Source organism: Aspergillus melleus (genome assembly GCF_016097325.1).
Source record: "Aspergillus melleus strain CBS 546.65 chromosome Unknown contig6, whole genome shotgun sequence".
In the NCBI taxonomy this organism is placed as follows: Eukaryota; Fungi; Ascomycota; class Eurotiomycetes; order Eurotiales; family Aspergillaceae; genus Aspergillus; species Aspergillus melleus.
The window spans coordinates 900237-914955 of NW_025763375.1; the positions used below are offsets into that span (position 1 = coordinate 900237).

General features: G+C 43.3%; 1 protein-coding gene across 1 annotated transcript; it reads left to right on the plus strand.

Moving 5' to 3' along the window:
* Window positions 1-1015: 1015 nt before the first annotated feature.
* LDX57_010082 (NADPH oxidase family protein) lies at window positions 1016-1937 on the plus strand (the record flags this gene model as incomplete). Its single annotated transcript, XM_046091827.1, has 3 exons — window positions 1016-1613; window positions 1668-1720; window positions 1797-1937. The coding sequence occupies 3 exons, from the start codon at window positions 1016-1018 to the stop codon at window positions 1935-1937; spliced, it is 792 nt and encodes a 263-aa protein (XP_045947804.1).
* Between the last annotated feature and the right edge of the window lie 12782 nt (window positions 1938-14719).

Here is a 14719-nt window from a genome sequence, read left to right on the forward strand (position 1 = left end):
AGATATTGGCTCTGGAGAGACTTCGTTTGTGTAAAAGGGATAATGAATGAAGAAACTGGACGGGACAATGCTCCAATTTATAGGTTTGATTGCTACTATGCGTACTGGCGCCAATGTCAAAAATAGTATGCTGGAATAGCCGTTTAGGCGCTCAGGCTGAAAATAGCATCATTAATCGCCCACGGATTTTGGCAATTGCGGCTCGGTTGGTGCATAGAACGTCGCGTAGTCGCCCACGAGATCCCAAAATAATCCGCTCCACAACCCCGATAATGAAAAAAGCGAAAAACAAAGAATTCTCAACACGCTTGGGCATCATTTTCTTGTACACTTTGGAATATTTAATCGCAAGGTTCCTCCATGGCCTAAGCTAACTATCTGACCAAAAAAATGAACCCGTCTCAACTGTACGCTTGCACCTTGGGCGGAATAATTGCTTGTCTCCTTCTTGCTCGCGTCATTCGATTTTGGGTCCGATGGCGACACATACCACACTGGATTAGACGCCTGTTCAAACCTTTTTATAATAAACTTGTATTTAGCATTCTCAAACATGTCGTGTACCCTCAAGTATTTCGGGGACGATCCAGATACTGGGTGCTTTTGCAGACTCTTTACTGGGCAGGAACATTCACCTGCAACTTTATAAAGACACATTCCCTTTCAAAGATAGCAACGCGTGCCGGCAACCTTGCTATCCTGAACTTTGTTCCCTTGATATTGGCCGGCCGACTGAGTCTGGCAGCAGATCTCTTGGGTGTGCCCATCCGATCCTATGTTGGGATCCATGGCACCCTTGGAGTAATGACATTTGTCCAGGCTGCTCTACATGCCATTCTTTCCATCAAGAATGCAGGGTGGCATCCCGCGCACCCAGTCCAGTTCTATGGGCTTTTGGTAAGAGTATAAAGCCTACTACTACCAGAAATACTGACCACAGCAGGCAATCTCGGCTTTCTCACTATCTATTGTCCTCCTTGTCGTAAGGAAATGTCTCTACGAGCTTTTCATCAAGATGCACTACCTCCTTGCCCTGACAGCGCTGGTTGCCCTTTGGCGTCATGTGAGACTTCAAAAAGCTTTCGCCCAAATGTATATGATAGTCGGCAGCGCTATTCTTGTTGGGACGACTATACTGCATGTGGCCACCCTTCTCATCCGGAATGTCACATTTAATCAATTTGGATCGAGGGCGAAGGTCTTTAGGGCGAAGGATTCGGCTCAGATTATCGTACCAGTAAACAGACCATTTACCGTTCATGCCGGCATGACAGTTTACGTTTGGATGCCCGGGGTCAGCCTTTTATCGGCATTCCAGTGTCACCCATTCTCAATAGCCTGGTGGGAAGTCAACGACCAAGGAAAAGCGTCCAGTATCTCCCTTCTGGTCCAGAAGAAGGACGGGTTTACTAGAAGGCTCATAGAACACCAGGCCAAGGAGTTTCTCACTTTTCTCGACGGACCATATGGGGAGCCAATTGATCTTTCATCATATAGCAATATTCTGTTGGTCGCGTCAGGAATTGGGATTGCTGCCCAGGTTCCCTATATCCGGGAACTACTCAGCCATCGTCCAAAATCTATCTTTGTCGCGTGGGAGCTTGACGATAAGTGTGAGTCACTCTGTCACGATGCAAGGAAAATACTAATAGTCTTAGTCAATCTAGACTGGGTCTATCAGTGGATGGACAAGCTTCTTTCACAGGATCAAGGGTCCTACGTATGTAGCAGCCTTATGATTCTGAGTGTAATATTCTGACGATTCAGATTCTTCGTTTTGGCCTCTACCTACCCAGTCCTTCGAAGGACTCACAGAAACCCGAGCCTTGGAACAGCAAACACAACCGTATCTGGAAGTTATCTGGTCAGCTCGACCCATGGAAAGTGGTATCGGCAGACTTTTGGACGCAAAGTGGTACTTCATTGGTGACAGGTAACACTTGGCCCAATTAAAGAAATATTTGATCCCCTCTGACATGTCAGTTTCGGCAAACAAACGTATACGATCTGAAATTGCTGAAGTCATCCGAAAAGGAATGGGGCACGTTAACCTCCTTGAGCTCCCTTTCCAACCAACGAAGCCACTATTACAGCAAAATGAAAGATACAACGATGTGGTACATGTTTAGAAACTAGGTTTATGATATTGATCTCTAGCTAGGGGATGACCCAGGTAAGATAGTGCCACGGGTAGTAGGAGAATTCGGGATACTCAGTTGATAGTGTGTTCCGGATGACATGGAAAATCGCAGACCTAGCGAAATGGGGTACTGCTCCTTTCTGCTATTCTATTCACGGTCTGGTCTGGCGCGGTGGCAACTAATATCACTTATCTCTATTCTTGGGAAGTATGGAAGAGAAAAAGGAGCTAGTTCGAGGGATAGGAAAGTATAGCCGGGTTCTCTGATCTTTGGTGAGAGCATGTCGACAGGACAGGACAACAGCCATACCTGATACCGCTCATCCTGTCCCATTCGGTTTCAATCCTGATGTTTTTATCTCTGTAAAAGGATAATCTTACATGCTTGCGGAGCCCACTTGCGTTTGAACACATTTTCGCACAATAGTAGATGGCATACGAGCGGACTGACGAGCCAACTGTGTATCAAAATCCGTAGTAATTCCTTTTATTCAGGGTAAGGACATTCAATTTTTAATTAGTGAATAATGGCTTAGTTGAGTGGAAATACCGAGCTAACTGCGCGAAGCTTATTTGAGCTGGCAAACTCAGCCAGCAACGAGAATACATAACCTCAGGGCTATTTTTAGACACTTCGCAACCATCTTAATCCATTCTAACCACCCTTCCCATTGTCACCCTCTGACTGGGCCTTGGTCATCTGACTCAATAATCTGTCAATCGAGACTCCTGTTGTAGAGGCCTTCTCAATATAGCCCCTCCTTGCATAATCCCAGAGCACACTCCAGCTGCAGAGTGTTAGAACTAGAGCTATTTTCTCATCTGATCACACCTACACCCACTGCGTACAAGTACACGGTTCGCGTGGTACCATAAGGCTCTCTGGAAGCAAGAGAGAACCTTTCAACTCTTCAACCCCTGTGCATTTTTCTGTAACAGTAAACTCAATGTTATCCAGAACATTATCAGATCGATTCTCAATCCACTGAAGCTTGTTCTGCTCAAGGTTTGCGCTGGAAAATGTGGAAGATTGACGGAAGGCAACAATCCAATGTCCTTTACAGGCTTCAGTTAAAATAAGCTGGGCAACAATAGCGATATCAGGCGTAGAAGCCATATTGAAAAAGAAGTAATGAACCACAAAAAAGACCAAATGTAGGGACCAATCAACGACGAGACGAAGGATAAGGTAGAGAAGGATTGTCTATCTTGGTAGCAGATAGCTAGGTTCAAAGTTGGAATCTCTAAGTCTCTCACAACCTTTATATTTGGCCCACACCATTCTTCATCATGTGACCAAACAAAAGTCCATGAAATGGAAATGAATATTATTTACTAATTTACCTCCTCAATACATGTTCGAGGTGGAGACTTAGTCTTGTCTAACTTTTTTTGGTTCTTACTAAATAAAGCCATATTAGACGCCTAATTTCTTGTGTACGAGGTACAAGTAGATGAATCTTTCTGATAAAGATAAGAACCACAAGACAAATGGGCTGCCAGGAATTTTTGTAGGGAGGAGCACATATCATTCACCACTTTAATTATCAACACAAGAATGAAGGGGGGCGGTCAGCTTCTTTTTGCAAACACAGCAATTGCTGTCTTAAGAGATTCAAGGTTGGACCAAATGCTGTAGAAGCACGTGTTGCCCCTTCCCAACTAAGGCTCCCGCCACGCATCGACTCGCCCAACTCTGCCTTAATGCCGTCCAGTACATTGTCAGCACCCTGTATAATAAAACAGAGTGTATACATGAAAAAGTCGAAGTCTCCGTTTTTCAAAGGGGATAATAGCATAAAGATCTGTCCAAAAAGCGAAAATAGCTCGGATGATTGTTGAAATTGGATCAGGTCGGACTTGGGCCTTAACCATTCTGTAGCCGAAGTCGAGTATGCTTTGGTAAGGCTTTGGATAAAGCTAAGCAGTATATCCTGTAAGCTTGATTGGCCACCCTGAAAGCACACCCTGCAGATTTCGCGGGCTTCTTTGAGCAAATAGTTTAGGTCTCCTAAAAAGAGTGTTGCTTGGACTTTTCGTGGGAGTACTAAACCACAGGCCACCTCGTGAGTTACGCCAGAAAGTCGTCTTTCCCCATAGCTGCAGATGTATTCAGTGGCCGTACCGACAGGAGCGTATTTTTTGGGTACACATAACTGTGCTAGATGCTTTTTAGTAAACTCCGTAGACTCTTTTGACGCATGATCTTTTTGCTCCACAACATATAGCGCAAGCTCCACCAAGACACTCATTGCAGACATTTCCGAGATCTGTACACCCCTAATAGCGTGATGCAGGTTCTCCATTACGTGATATGGATCCAGAAAATTAACCGTGGTGGCGATAATCTGCGTCGATATTGCAAGCCGTATACCTATGCCGACGAGGAATGTGGATGGATCGGTATTTTCAAGGTATGTTTCAGACAATTTTCGAATGAGTATTTGAAAGGAATGCCGGTCTATAGGGTTGCTTGGCCGCTTGGATAATCGACGATCCAAAAAGTCGACTATTTCATCTGATAGGCCTGGGATGGCTTCGATAATGTGCCTGGGAGATTGTCAGTGAACTGCTATGCAGCTGCATGAAATGGACCTACCCTATATTTCCGGACATCTTATGCTACATTTAGAAGAAAAGATTATAATTATAAGCCTAGAGCGGGGAGCATAGCTGAACTTATATCTACTTTCCCATCGGTCCTAGTCATCTCCCAGGCAGGCACCATTCACTCAGTTAGTTAGAAGACAGGTCTTTTTTGACAAAACTAAATTAAGTGAAGCGCAGCTGTTCGAGAGTCGAGGCCCCCCATACACTAGCCTTCTAGTAATTTGACTGGTAAATCGACTTGCTAATTCAAATCTTGGTGCATGTAATTAGCAATTTCTCACATGATTTCGTGATCTCAACGAATACCGAAGCTTGGGTATCAGCTCACTCGTCTTGGCGTAGGAAAGGCCGAGAAGAAATACTTATTATTTAGGATATTACTACAGCCGGATCCTATTCAACTCCTTTTGCATTTATTGCAATCTCCGCATCCTTTGCGAAATTCCTGTCTCCTTTCTTCTGGCAATTATTCCGCAGACAAGGGAGAGTCCCAGCGTACACATCTTTCTTGCCGCAAGAAAAGGAGTGATACAGGTCCCAGCACATGTTTATATTCTTGACGCGAGAGACTATTAGCCTTAAAGACACCCTCTGAAGTGATAGATATGCAAAGAACTACCGTATAAAATATAATATTCAACGTGTGCGGAAAGACAGGATTAATTGATCAAGCGATATACTGGATTTTTAACTTTTCAAAAATCCAGACGAATCAGAACTTCTGACTTTTAGCCTAAATCAGATTTTTAAAATTTCAGGCTCAAACAAAAATGAAGGTCAGATCTTATAACAGGTAAGAATCAGCGAAAGCTAACTATATTATAGGAGTATTTTCTATGGACTAGTTAGGACTACTAGCTTTCCTTCATGCATCCAGGAATAGCATCTACATCGGAAGCTCTTGAGCAACTTGTATATCACCTCTGCGCCTAATAAGAACCTTCTTTTTTGTTATTAAGGGCTGGTTGTTTCTATATCTGCTTACTACTCATCTAGTACCCACATATCAAATGAAGTAAGCCTATGCAATGATTATCATGAATACAACATGCGGTACAACGGACGTTTTGGGAGATTACTCCAGTTCTTCTCCTGCATACATAGCAAAATCTTCTGAGACACGAACGAGTATTTCTTTTCACCCAACTGCTTTCCGAGCCATCTCCGGCCCTCCGGTACCTCCTAGTTCATATACATCCAAGTTGGAGATACGATAGACAACTTGCAAGGATTATACAGGAGTCAAGAGTAAAAAAAAAAACAAAAAAAAGAAAAAAGAGGAGGGAAGAGAAAAGGCAGATTAAACACTGTAGGACATAAAACCGCCATAAGCTCAAGACAGTATCTTGGAAGGCCTAAAGTCATAACGAGCCTTTACACAAGATATTAGAACGTCTGCATGATAGGTCCAATGGTGAAATTCAAACACCAATTCTATCATTGGAACTCCCCCTTCGTGGCGGTATTAACATCCTGTGCTTATTATCCGAATTTTTGTATCCTTGAGGCTAAGAGTTGTCATGGCCTTTTCTATACCTTTACGGATAACAAACTCTATTTTCGGGATCTCCAGCATCTGCGTAATGCACTTGAGCCTCGTGGGGTTAATAGTCATCAAAAGCCTTGACGAACTGTCCACGATTAGGATACTTAGGATTATGAAGAAACAAGAGTAATAAGTGGGGAAATGGTACCTCAACAAAAAGACGCTCTTGCTTACCAGCTTCCGATTCAGAGAATGATGCTAAATCGTCGAAATCTGGTAAGGTGCAACAGAATAGGTTTCGGCAGTCGTGGATTATGTTAAGAGTGAACTTCCAGCACTGCTATAAGATACCAGACATGGTCAAAAGAAGCCTATAAGAGACAATTTAAATGGATGATTAATAGCAATTAAGATTCATCGAAACTTGTAGTGAGGTTGACAAGGCCGGTATCTTTATAGCATTTTTCTTGATTCATGTTCTTTGCAGTTAAGCAAATGATTTTGTTAGATAAAATAGGAGGTTGTGCGTATTAGAGGCTGTATTGTGCTCATAGGCGCAGATGTGAGAGTTCTAAGGCCAGTCGCTGGTTACAAATCATGGTAATAGGTGACAGTGCATATCAAGCGATCTTCTTCAGTCTTGATATGTAAAGATGCTTAGATCTCTTAGCAGTATGCTAAGATTTAGTCCTGATGAAGTTGAATCAAAGGCGATAATCTTATTAATAGAAAGATTATAGTAAGGAGCCGAGCAGGGTGCAGATCGAGCTATTTACTTGACGAAATATTTATTGCTGCGCCTATTATCTCTATTCTTAACAGATTAAATATCGATGTACAAGTTTCCGGTTTAGTACGGCAGAATTAGGATAACAATATGTACAGGCTATTTACTTAGTTACGTGTCACTCACTATCGTATTAGAAATCTCGAATATAGGATGGCAGATGCTTGCCCGGGCAAGCATCTGCCATCCTTGTCGCATTAGTGTCAAATATCCAACCTAGTGCTTCTACCAAAAACATATCAGCCAGCCGTGGCCTGCTTAGTCATTTGTGGTCACATGATACAAGGCCTTTCAGTTGTTGCAGTTCTCCCACTAAGCCAGAAAAGGGTCAACCCTTCTTGACTAGGGTCATTTGCACAATTTTATGCTCAACGCACTTCAACATTAGTAAATAGAAATTGGTCTTTGGCACCGACTAATGGATCCAAATTAGGGCTCTCAACGCGACAAGATGGCACAACGGATTGAAATTTTCGCATCCTCCAGGGAATCTGTCAAGGTATACTCCGTATTTATTGATTATTTCGAATTTTGGTTTAATCGACAAAGTGCAACAGATAACATTAAGCCAAAAAAAAAAAAAAAAGGCACAATGTGAATTTCAAGACATTCCGCCGTCCGGTTGAGCGAGATGGTGAAAAGTTTGATTAGTTACCCTGTGCTTCCCGCTCGCCGATAGATAGACTCAGATTATCAACACCAGTGCAGCACATTTGCAGTCTCTCAAATTTTATCAGGCGCCCTGTTATGCGCAATATCTGGCACTTTAGTTTTACACTATGTAACCTTTAAATGTGCTTTATATCTTGGTCGCAATAAGAAGGTTAGGTGTCTCAAGCTTAATCCTAACATGGATGCCCAAAATCATGTGACGACACAACTTAGACCCCGCCATTGCCCCTCCTCTTCCGTCAACCTCCAGCTGCCTCAGTCCAGTCTTTCGAGATCTCAAACCTCGGTATGCTCTTTTACCAATTTTAATGCCTTAACACCAATCAAGTGAATATGTTTTAACGTTTGTTTATATCCTACCTCACAATGAACTGCGAACGTTTGTGGGGCAGCGCCGAAACCATTGTGAAGGAGTTCAGGACTGAAATTGAGTATAATGGAAATAATATCCGGCAAAGACAGAGCGATTTAGGGTGGCAATATGGGGGCAAAATTTTCGAGAGTGGCATAAAATCTCTAAAAGATGATTTGATGAAAACAAAAGGGTATAAAGTCAGTTATTCAAGGTGCTCTTTTAATTTGCTGCTATCTCACAAAGAAATCTAGGTACTCGAATGCACGGCCTTTCATTTTATCAAACCTGCGAAGATCGGAAACCCCACAAAACGATACCTCTTACTCCCGATTAAAGGATCCTCAAAACTTAATCCAGGCGGCCCTATATCAGAGCAGTCCATTTATATATTTAACAATGAACCGATTCTAGAAGCCGACGAAGCTGGCGTGGACATGATATGCGCCGCTCTAGAGGGAGATGGTGGGGGCAGCTCAGTTGGTCTACATGTGGGGGTGGAGTCTGTCCAATAGAGGAAAGTAGTGGATGGAAAATATGCGGTATTGTGTACAATGATGAAAACCCCCTCGTCTCAGCCATGGCCTTGGCTAGGTATTGTGGCAATGAAATCGGTTACTGTGTTTTCCAATGCCTCAGGGTCTAACACGGACGGATACTCAAACACGTCAAACAAGGCAGGGTTCGAATAGTCAAAAACATTGAATGTATCTGTGCTTGGATATGCAAATACGTTAAAATATCCAGGGGCGTCTGAATGAGTTGGTAGCATGCTACCCCCGGGGCCAATGTTGTTGGAGGGAGAAGTTGCTGAATGAGTTTGGGAATGACAAGGATCTAAATTTGAGTCACAAGTAGACTCAATGTTCTCAGTATGCTCGTGAGTTGAAAACTCCGCCATTCTATCTTCAATGGAATATCTCCTGGCGGCTTCATTGTCTTGCTTGCCCGGATCATGTTGCTCCACACCCCATTGCTTAGGGGTAGAACGTTCGGTTGCAATGTCGGAAATTAGAATTGTTTGGGTGTTGCAGAAAGTTTCGGAATCCAATCGCGATGTTCGATGGGTATGATCAGTTCCTCTCTCGCCTGAGCGATTCTTCTCACTACGGCTGAGACATTCTGTTTCTCTCCTCAGTTCCGGCGGTAATAGGTCAATTCCTGAAAGGACGCATTGTTCGCTTCGCGGGTTGAGTGTCTCTGAACAGGAACCCTGTTGCAGGACGGCTCCGCAGTCAACGGCCATGCGCTCCTGTCGGTCTTGTCGTTTATTACTCTGATTTGATGAGCTCAATCCCCGCTTTCGGGGCACGGCGGTAGTTTGGATCTCTCGTTGCCCCTCATAGTCGTTGATTTGTTGAATAGGGTGGCCGACAGTCTCCTTGTCGTTTGCTTCCCGGTTACGGTAGTAGTTGATGATTGATCTCCAAGCTCGTGTTAGGTGATGCCTGATGTGATACTGTGGAAGAGTGTTCAAAAACTTGTTAATAGCCATAAATTCTATGGGTTCCCATCCTCGGCTCTCAAATCTGTCGACGCCAGATAAAGTCAGATAAGGCATGGACTTTGCTTCAGGAGATATTGCATCATACCTTTTCACAGAGGCTTCTGCCAACGAAAGAATCATTTCAGTCTCTTTCAGTTGATCCCACTTCCATCCACACCGGGAGTATGCCACAAACCGATCTTGCTTTTTCTTTTTGGTGTGATCCTCAAGCTGTGGGTAAAGTCGGCTGAAGATATTTCGCACAGAGGAAGTAAGATGTGTCTTTTTCCGGTGCTCGACATGATTTTTAGCCTTGTTTGTTCTCTTTCTTCTTGGCTTATTGTCATTCGCACGATGCTGCTCTTTGTCAACTTCTCTGGAGAATGTCACCAGCAGGATCTTTCGTCTGGTTGGCTCTATGTCTTGCATTCTTTCCAAGTCATGGAATAATCGTCGCAGTATATCATTACCATGTTCTTCTCCATTCCAGAATTTCCCGGGATCCTCGGCCCATATCAGTGAGCATATCGTCAGTACCTTGACATCTTGATCATTCAACTTCCACTTTGTCGTAACTTTGACAAGGTCCTTCACTTGATCATCATTCAGCCGATTTCCCTCGGGAGATTCAAATGTGGAAAAGAACTTATGGCGTTCACGCGACGATTTGTCCTGCTGATTTCGCCTTCCCAACTTCCTTGTCAGAGCTGAATGTAGTGATGCAATTTGGTCTGATGAATCCAGAATTTTTCGTAACTCTTGCACAATCTCCTGATGAAGATCTTTGTTAGCACACAATTTGACTGTATACAAAAATGGAAACTCACATGGTCTCCGGCTGCAAGGCAGAGCCGTTCAAGTTCCGCGAGATGCCTACGAATGTCTTCATTCAACTATACACAGTTAACGTATTTGAGAACAATAGGGTTTAGAAAGAGCTCTTACTGTATTATGCATCTTTTTCCAGTTGAAAGGAACATAGGAATGAACGTACGAGTTACCAGCAAAACGAAAGCAGAAGAGAAATGAATTCCACCTGACCTGACTGGGAACTGTCTACATTTAGAAAGAGCTGCGGTCTTCCAACGCACTAGTGCGAACAGGGTGGCAGATGTTTGCCCGGGCAAACATCTGCCACCCTGTTCGCATTAGTGTATCTAATTAAATCCTACCGGGTTTCCAAAGAGGCCGGCAAACATATATCCCAAAAATACCGTAAAAGTTACAGATTTATCTCTGTATACTCCCCTGACCCTTGGCGGCATCTGGTCATTTCAACACGGGAAGACGTCAGCCTATCGAAGTTCCGCCTCGCACCTTTTCATGCAGTTGCCTTACGCGCCGGGCGCCGACGATCTTCGTTATCCAGTTTCCCGTCGTCTAGTAAGCAACCGTCCATTACCACACTGAAATACAGATCCTCCTAATGGCCCTTTGTGCTAGTGGGGTGTGATGTGATTAAGATGCACGAGCCACCGATTGCCGCTCATCGACCTCTTCCAAATTCTTAGGCCCATAAGCTCCTGCCTATTCGCGTAAACGTGCTTTTTCTAGTGTCAAGCAGTCTGATCTGGAGACATTGATGAGGCGAAGGGAGAATGCCCAGTATAGAAACACTAGATTTAGACTCTGCCTACTGCCATGCGGCAATACCTTCTCAAAAACACGACCGGGAATATCGTCCAGCAAGTCCACTGGCTCTGAAAATTCTACGGCTGCCATTCTAACTACCACTTAACTTAATAACCAGATTAGAGTTGTTCTAGACCTGTGTTATGCGTTCCAGGTCACAGTATAGGATAGCATTTAGTACTACAACTATATAGTATAGTAGAAATCTAAGGTAAATATAAGCATCGTACGACACCGCTACTTTGGCAAACACAAGCCCTTCTAGATATCATTTGCTTTATTCTCTTGACGTGTCATGACGGCTTGCCTTAGCATCCGATCCCTGTTCGATATAATTTTACATTGGCCTAGTCAATTTTTCCCGAACACTCGTCACTCTACAGACTCGAACTGGAATCCGTATTCTGAAAATTATGAAGACAGTCTGTATACGTTACGGTCTCCACATGATGAAGCTCAGCGTCAGGATTCCGCTTCTTCAGAGGCCAGGTGCGCCGATGCGCAGGATCTGGGTGAGACAGACATACATTCGGATCATAATAAACTGTGCTCCGAAGGAAAGCTACCTAATCCAGAAGAGACGCCTTCAGAACAACTGCTTTCCGGAGCTGTTACGGTAAAAGTCCCACATCACAGCTCATACCAGGAGCAGACGCAGGGGGAAATCTGTCTCCATAAAACAGCCTTGCCTGAACAGCCCAATCAGTTAACATACTGTCGCTCTCTTTCCATGTCTATCACACAGGCCCCAGCAGGACAAATGCTCACACGATGGTTATCTGGCATTCAACTCGCTCGTGTGAGTCACAAGGCTCCACAGCACTGCCATGATTTGTCAATCTCCTATCGGTTACAGCGGCCGGTTGAAACACTCCAATCGAATGAAAAAATTGAAGCAGTTGCCAACCGATACCAGTACTGGCTGCAGCGAGAGGTCGACGAGAGCGGTTGTGTGAAAGGGCAAACTGTTGAGGTTATTGAGGTTCTTACCAGTATTGGAGATATTTGTCAAGGATGGAAATTAGTTGAATACGATCCTTTTGTAATATAGTGAGATCAGTATGCTGAACTATACGTCCTGTCACTTCTGATGGAATAATATATATTAAACATCCTGTGCAGCTTCTATGTCTTCTGGTTATACATGATAGAGAACAAATTTGCGAGCATTTAGTTTTGATAATCCTATTCCACGAAAACATGTCGACTGTCTCATCAATCTTAACACACACTCCTACTGCCCTCGAAGAGGAAGGCCATAGCAGTGTGGCTGATGGTATCTACTACGCAGATAACATCCCCACAAGTAAGTAACAAGTATTATTACGAGATCGCGAGCTTATTCAAACTTAGATACCATCATCATCCACAAAGGCTTCTGCAATGGCTCTTATGCCTTGAGTCTCGTACCTCAGACTCTAAGAGAAATAAGCATGAGAATATATAAAAAGGATGACAACCTGACTTATCCCGAGGTCTATGTGATTTTGATGAAAATGTGTCGCAGAGATACATTGGATGGTCTTGTTGGAAAAGCTGTTTATAGGATGTTGGAAAGGATTATTCAAGATTCATGGTCTGGCTCGTCCTATGATGCTAAATTTGCACAAATTGCTGTTCATCTGGAAAGGCGTGTGGTAGTACGGCAATTACCTGGTGGTGATAATAGTAGGCTTGATGCGGTGTTGGAGGATTTCTACCCTGATTATTCGAATGACGGCAAGTTTCTGGAGATATGGACAGTTGAAGGGAGTTACTATGGGTACCGAGGCTCTTTCTCCCGAAGCGGAACACTGGATGAGCTCATGTATGTTCTTGATCTAGACTTACCAGGATGGTAAATACTCAGGTTATTTACGTCCTACATCAAATATGAAGGGCACTCCACGCAGTGTATTGAGAATCCCCCTCGAGATAGGAATTGTATTTAAAAGACTCCTTCTATGTATTAGGTGGCACTGTAGACGAATAGCGATCAACCTGATGTAGATACTGTGGGGGTACTTGTTATAATTGCTTATTAGCGGGCGTGCTCTTATTAACTTATCCAGAAACCCGATCCTGAGTCAAGTAACTTCGCAGGCTGGCTAGTCCTATGCCGCAAAGTCAGCCACAGTACGGCCAAGGGCTCATCGTAAACTAAATGCATACGGAGTGTTCTAGGCCAGCAATAAGCCAATGCTGCGAGATAGAACTTTTACTAAACTACTAGTATAGGGTAGCATTATGTCTCATCATGCGCGTTTCCCACCGCAGTAAGCTCTTGTAATCCCCATCTCTTTTCGAAACCTCCTCTGATGCTCCCATATCATTTCCAAGCACTCTGGACATCTCTCATGATCACATCCACTACAACAGACGCTCCCATGGATCACTCCAGTTCCTTTTTGGCATGCACAACAAAATCCCCTCAGATACATACGAGGAGTCCGTTTTACCCAAATATTTTTCGAGTCATCTTGATCCCTTCGATCCGTTGTATACTGGAACACCTTGCCCATAATACCTACAGTTTCCAAGTCATAAGCTTTTAAATTACATCTTGTGTGTAAAGGTGGTTTCCTTACCACTGGTTAACGAATGGTACACTCTTGCGGCGATAGTGCTCTAAGAAGTATAAAGCAAACTTTAATCGGTATGCGAATGGGAAGAAACAGTAGCTGATTCGAGGTCTGGAAAGTATCTTTCCTTGAAGAACGGACGTAGGAAAGATAATATAAGGAAAATTCCCAATAGCATAAGCACGAGTAATATAATTGTGAAGAGAAGAGTGTTCATGATTATCGCGATGTGCATATTCTTAGACAGAATACTTGATCCTATTTATGTTGTTTATTGCTTAACTACTAATTTTACTTACCATGCACACGGATAGCAACAGAACTAATAAAAAACATAATCCTAGCTCGAGGTTTCCGTATGATGTACATAGCGATTCAAGGCATATATCATATAGTCTTCCACCCCCCTGCCACACGCCAAGAATCAGACATAGAATAGCAAAAAGAGTTGAACCTTCAGTTTCACTTTCCTCTTCGTCCTTATCCACCCTTCTTTTTATAATACCATACTGCTGCTTAAGCTTGACCAAGTCTGGTTTTTATATGCGTCTTTTAACACTCTGAAGATTGTATTCGAGAACTTTTATTATCCCAATATAATTCCTATGCCCTGAGTCAAGTAACTTCGCAGGCTGGCTAGTCCTATACTACAAGGCCAGTCACAGTATATTATAGAGCTCATCCTATTTAAACTAGATTCATATAGAGTGTTCTAGGCCAGCAATCGTCACTTCATGTAGGGCAAATGCAAGATCTAACCAGAAATCAGCTTCGAATATTTACAGGATCTGATTAGATAACTAAAGCTAAAATATTTCGGGTACATAATGCCTTACTATGGTACAAAAGTTCAACGAAAGTAATCACAACCAAAACCCATGTTTAAGTGCCTGGACCCTGTCTTCACCAAAAATGAGCATTCCAACTACTCTCCGTAAGGGTCCATTGTCTTCCCTGTTAAAAAGGTTTCTTGGAATGTACAATCTCCCGATA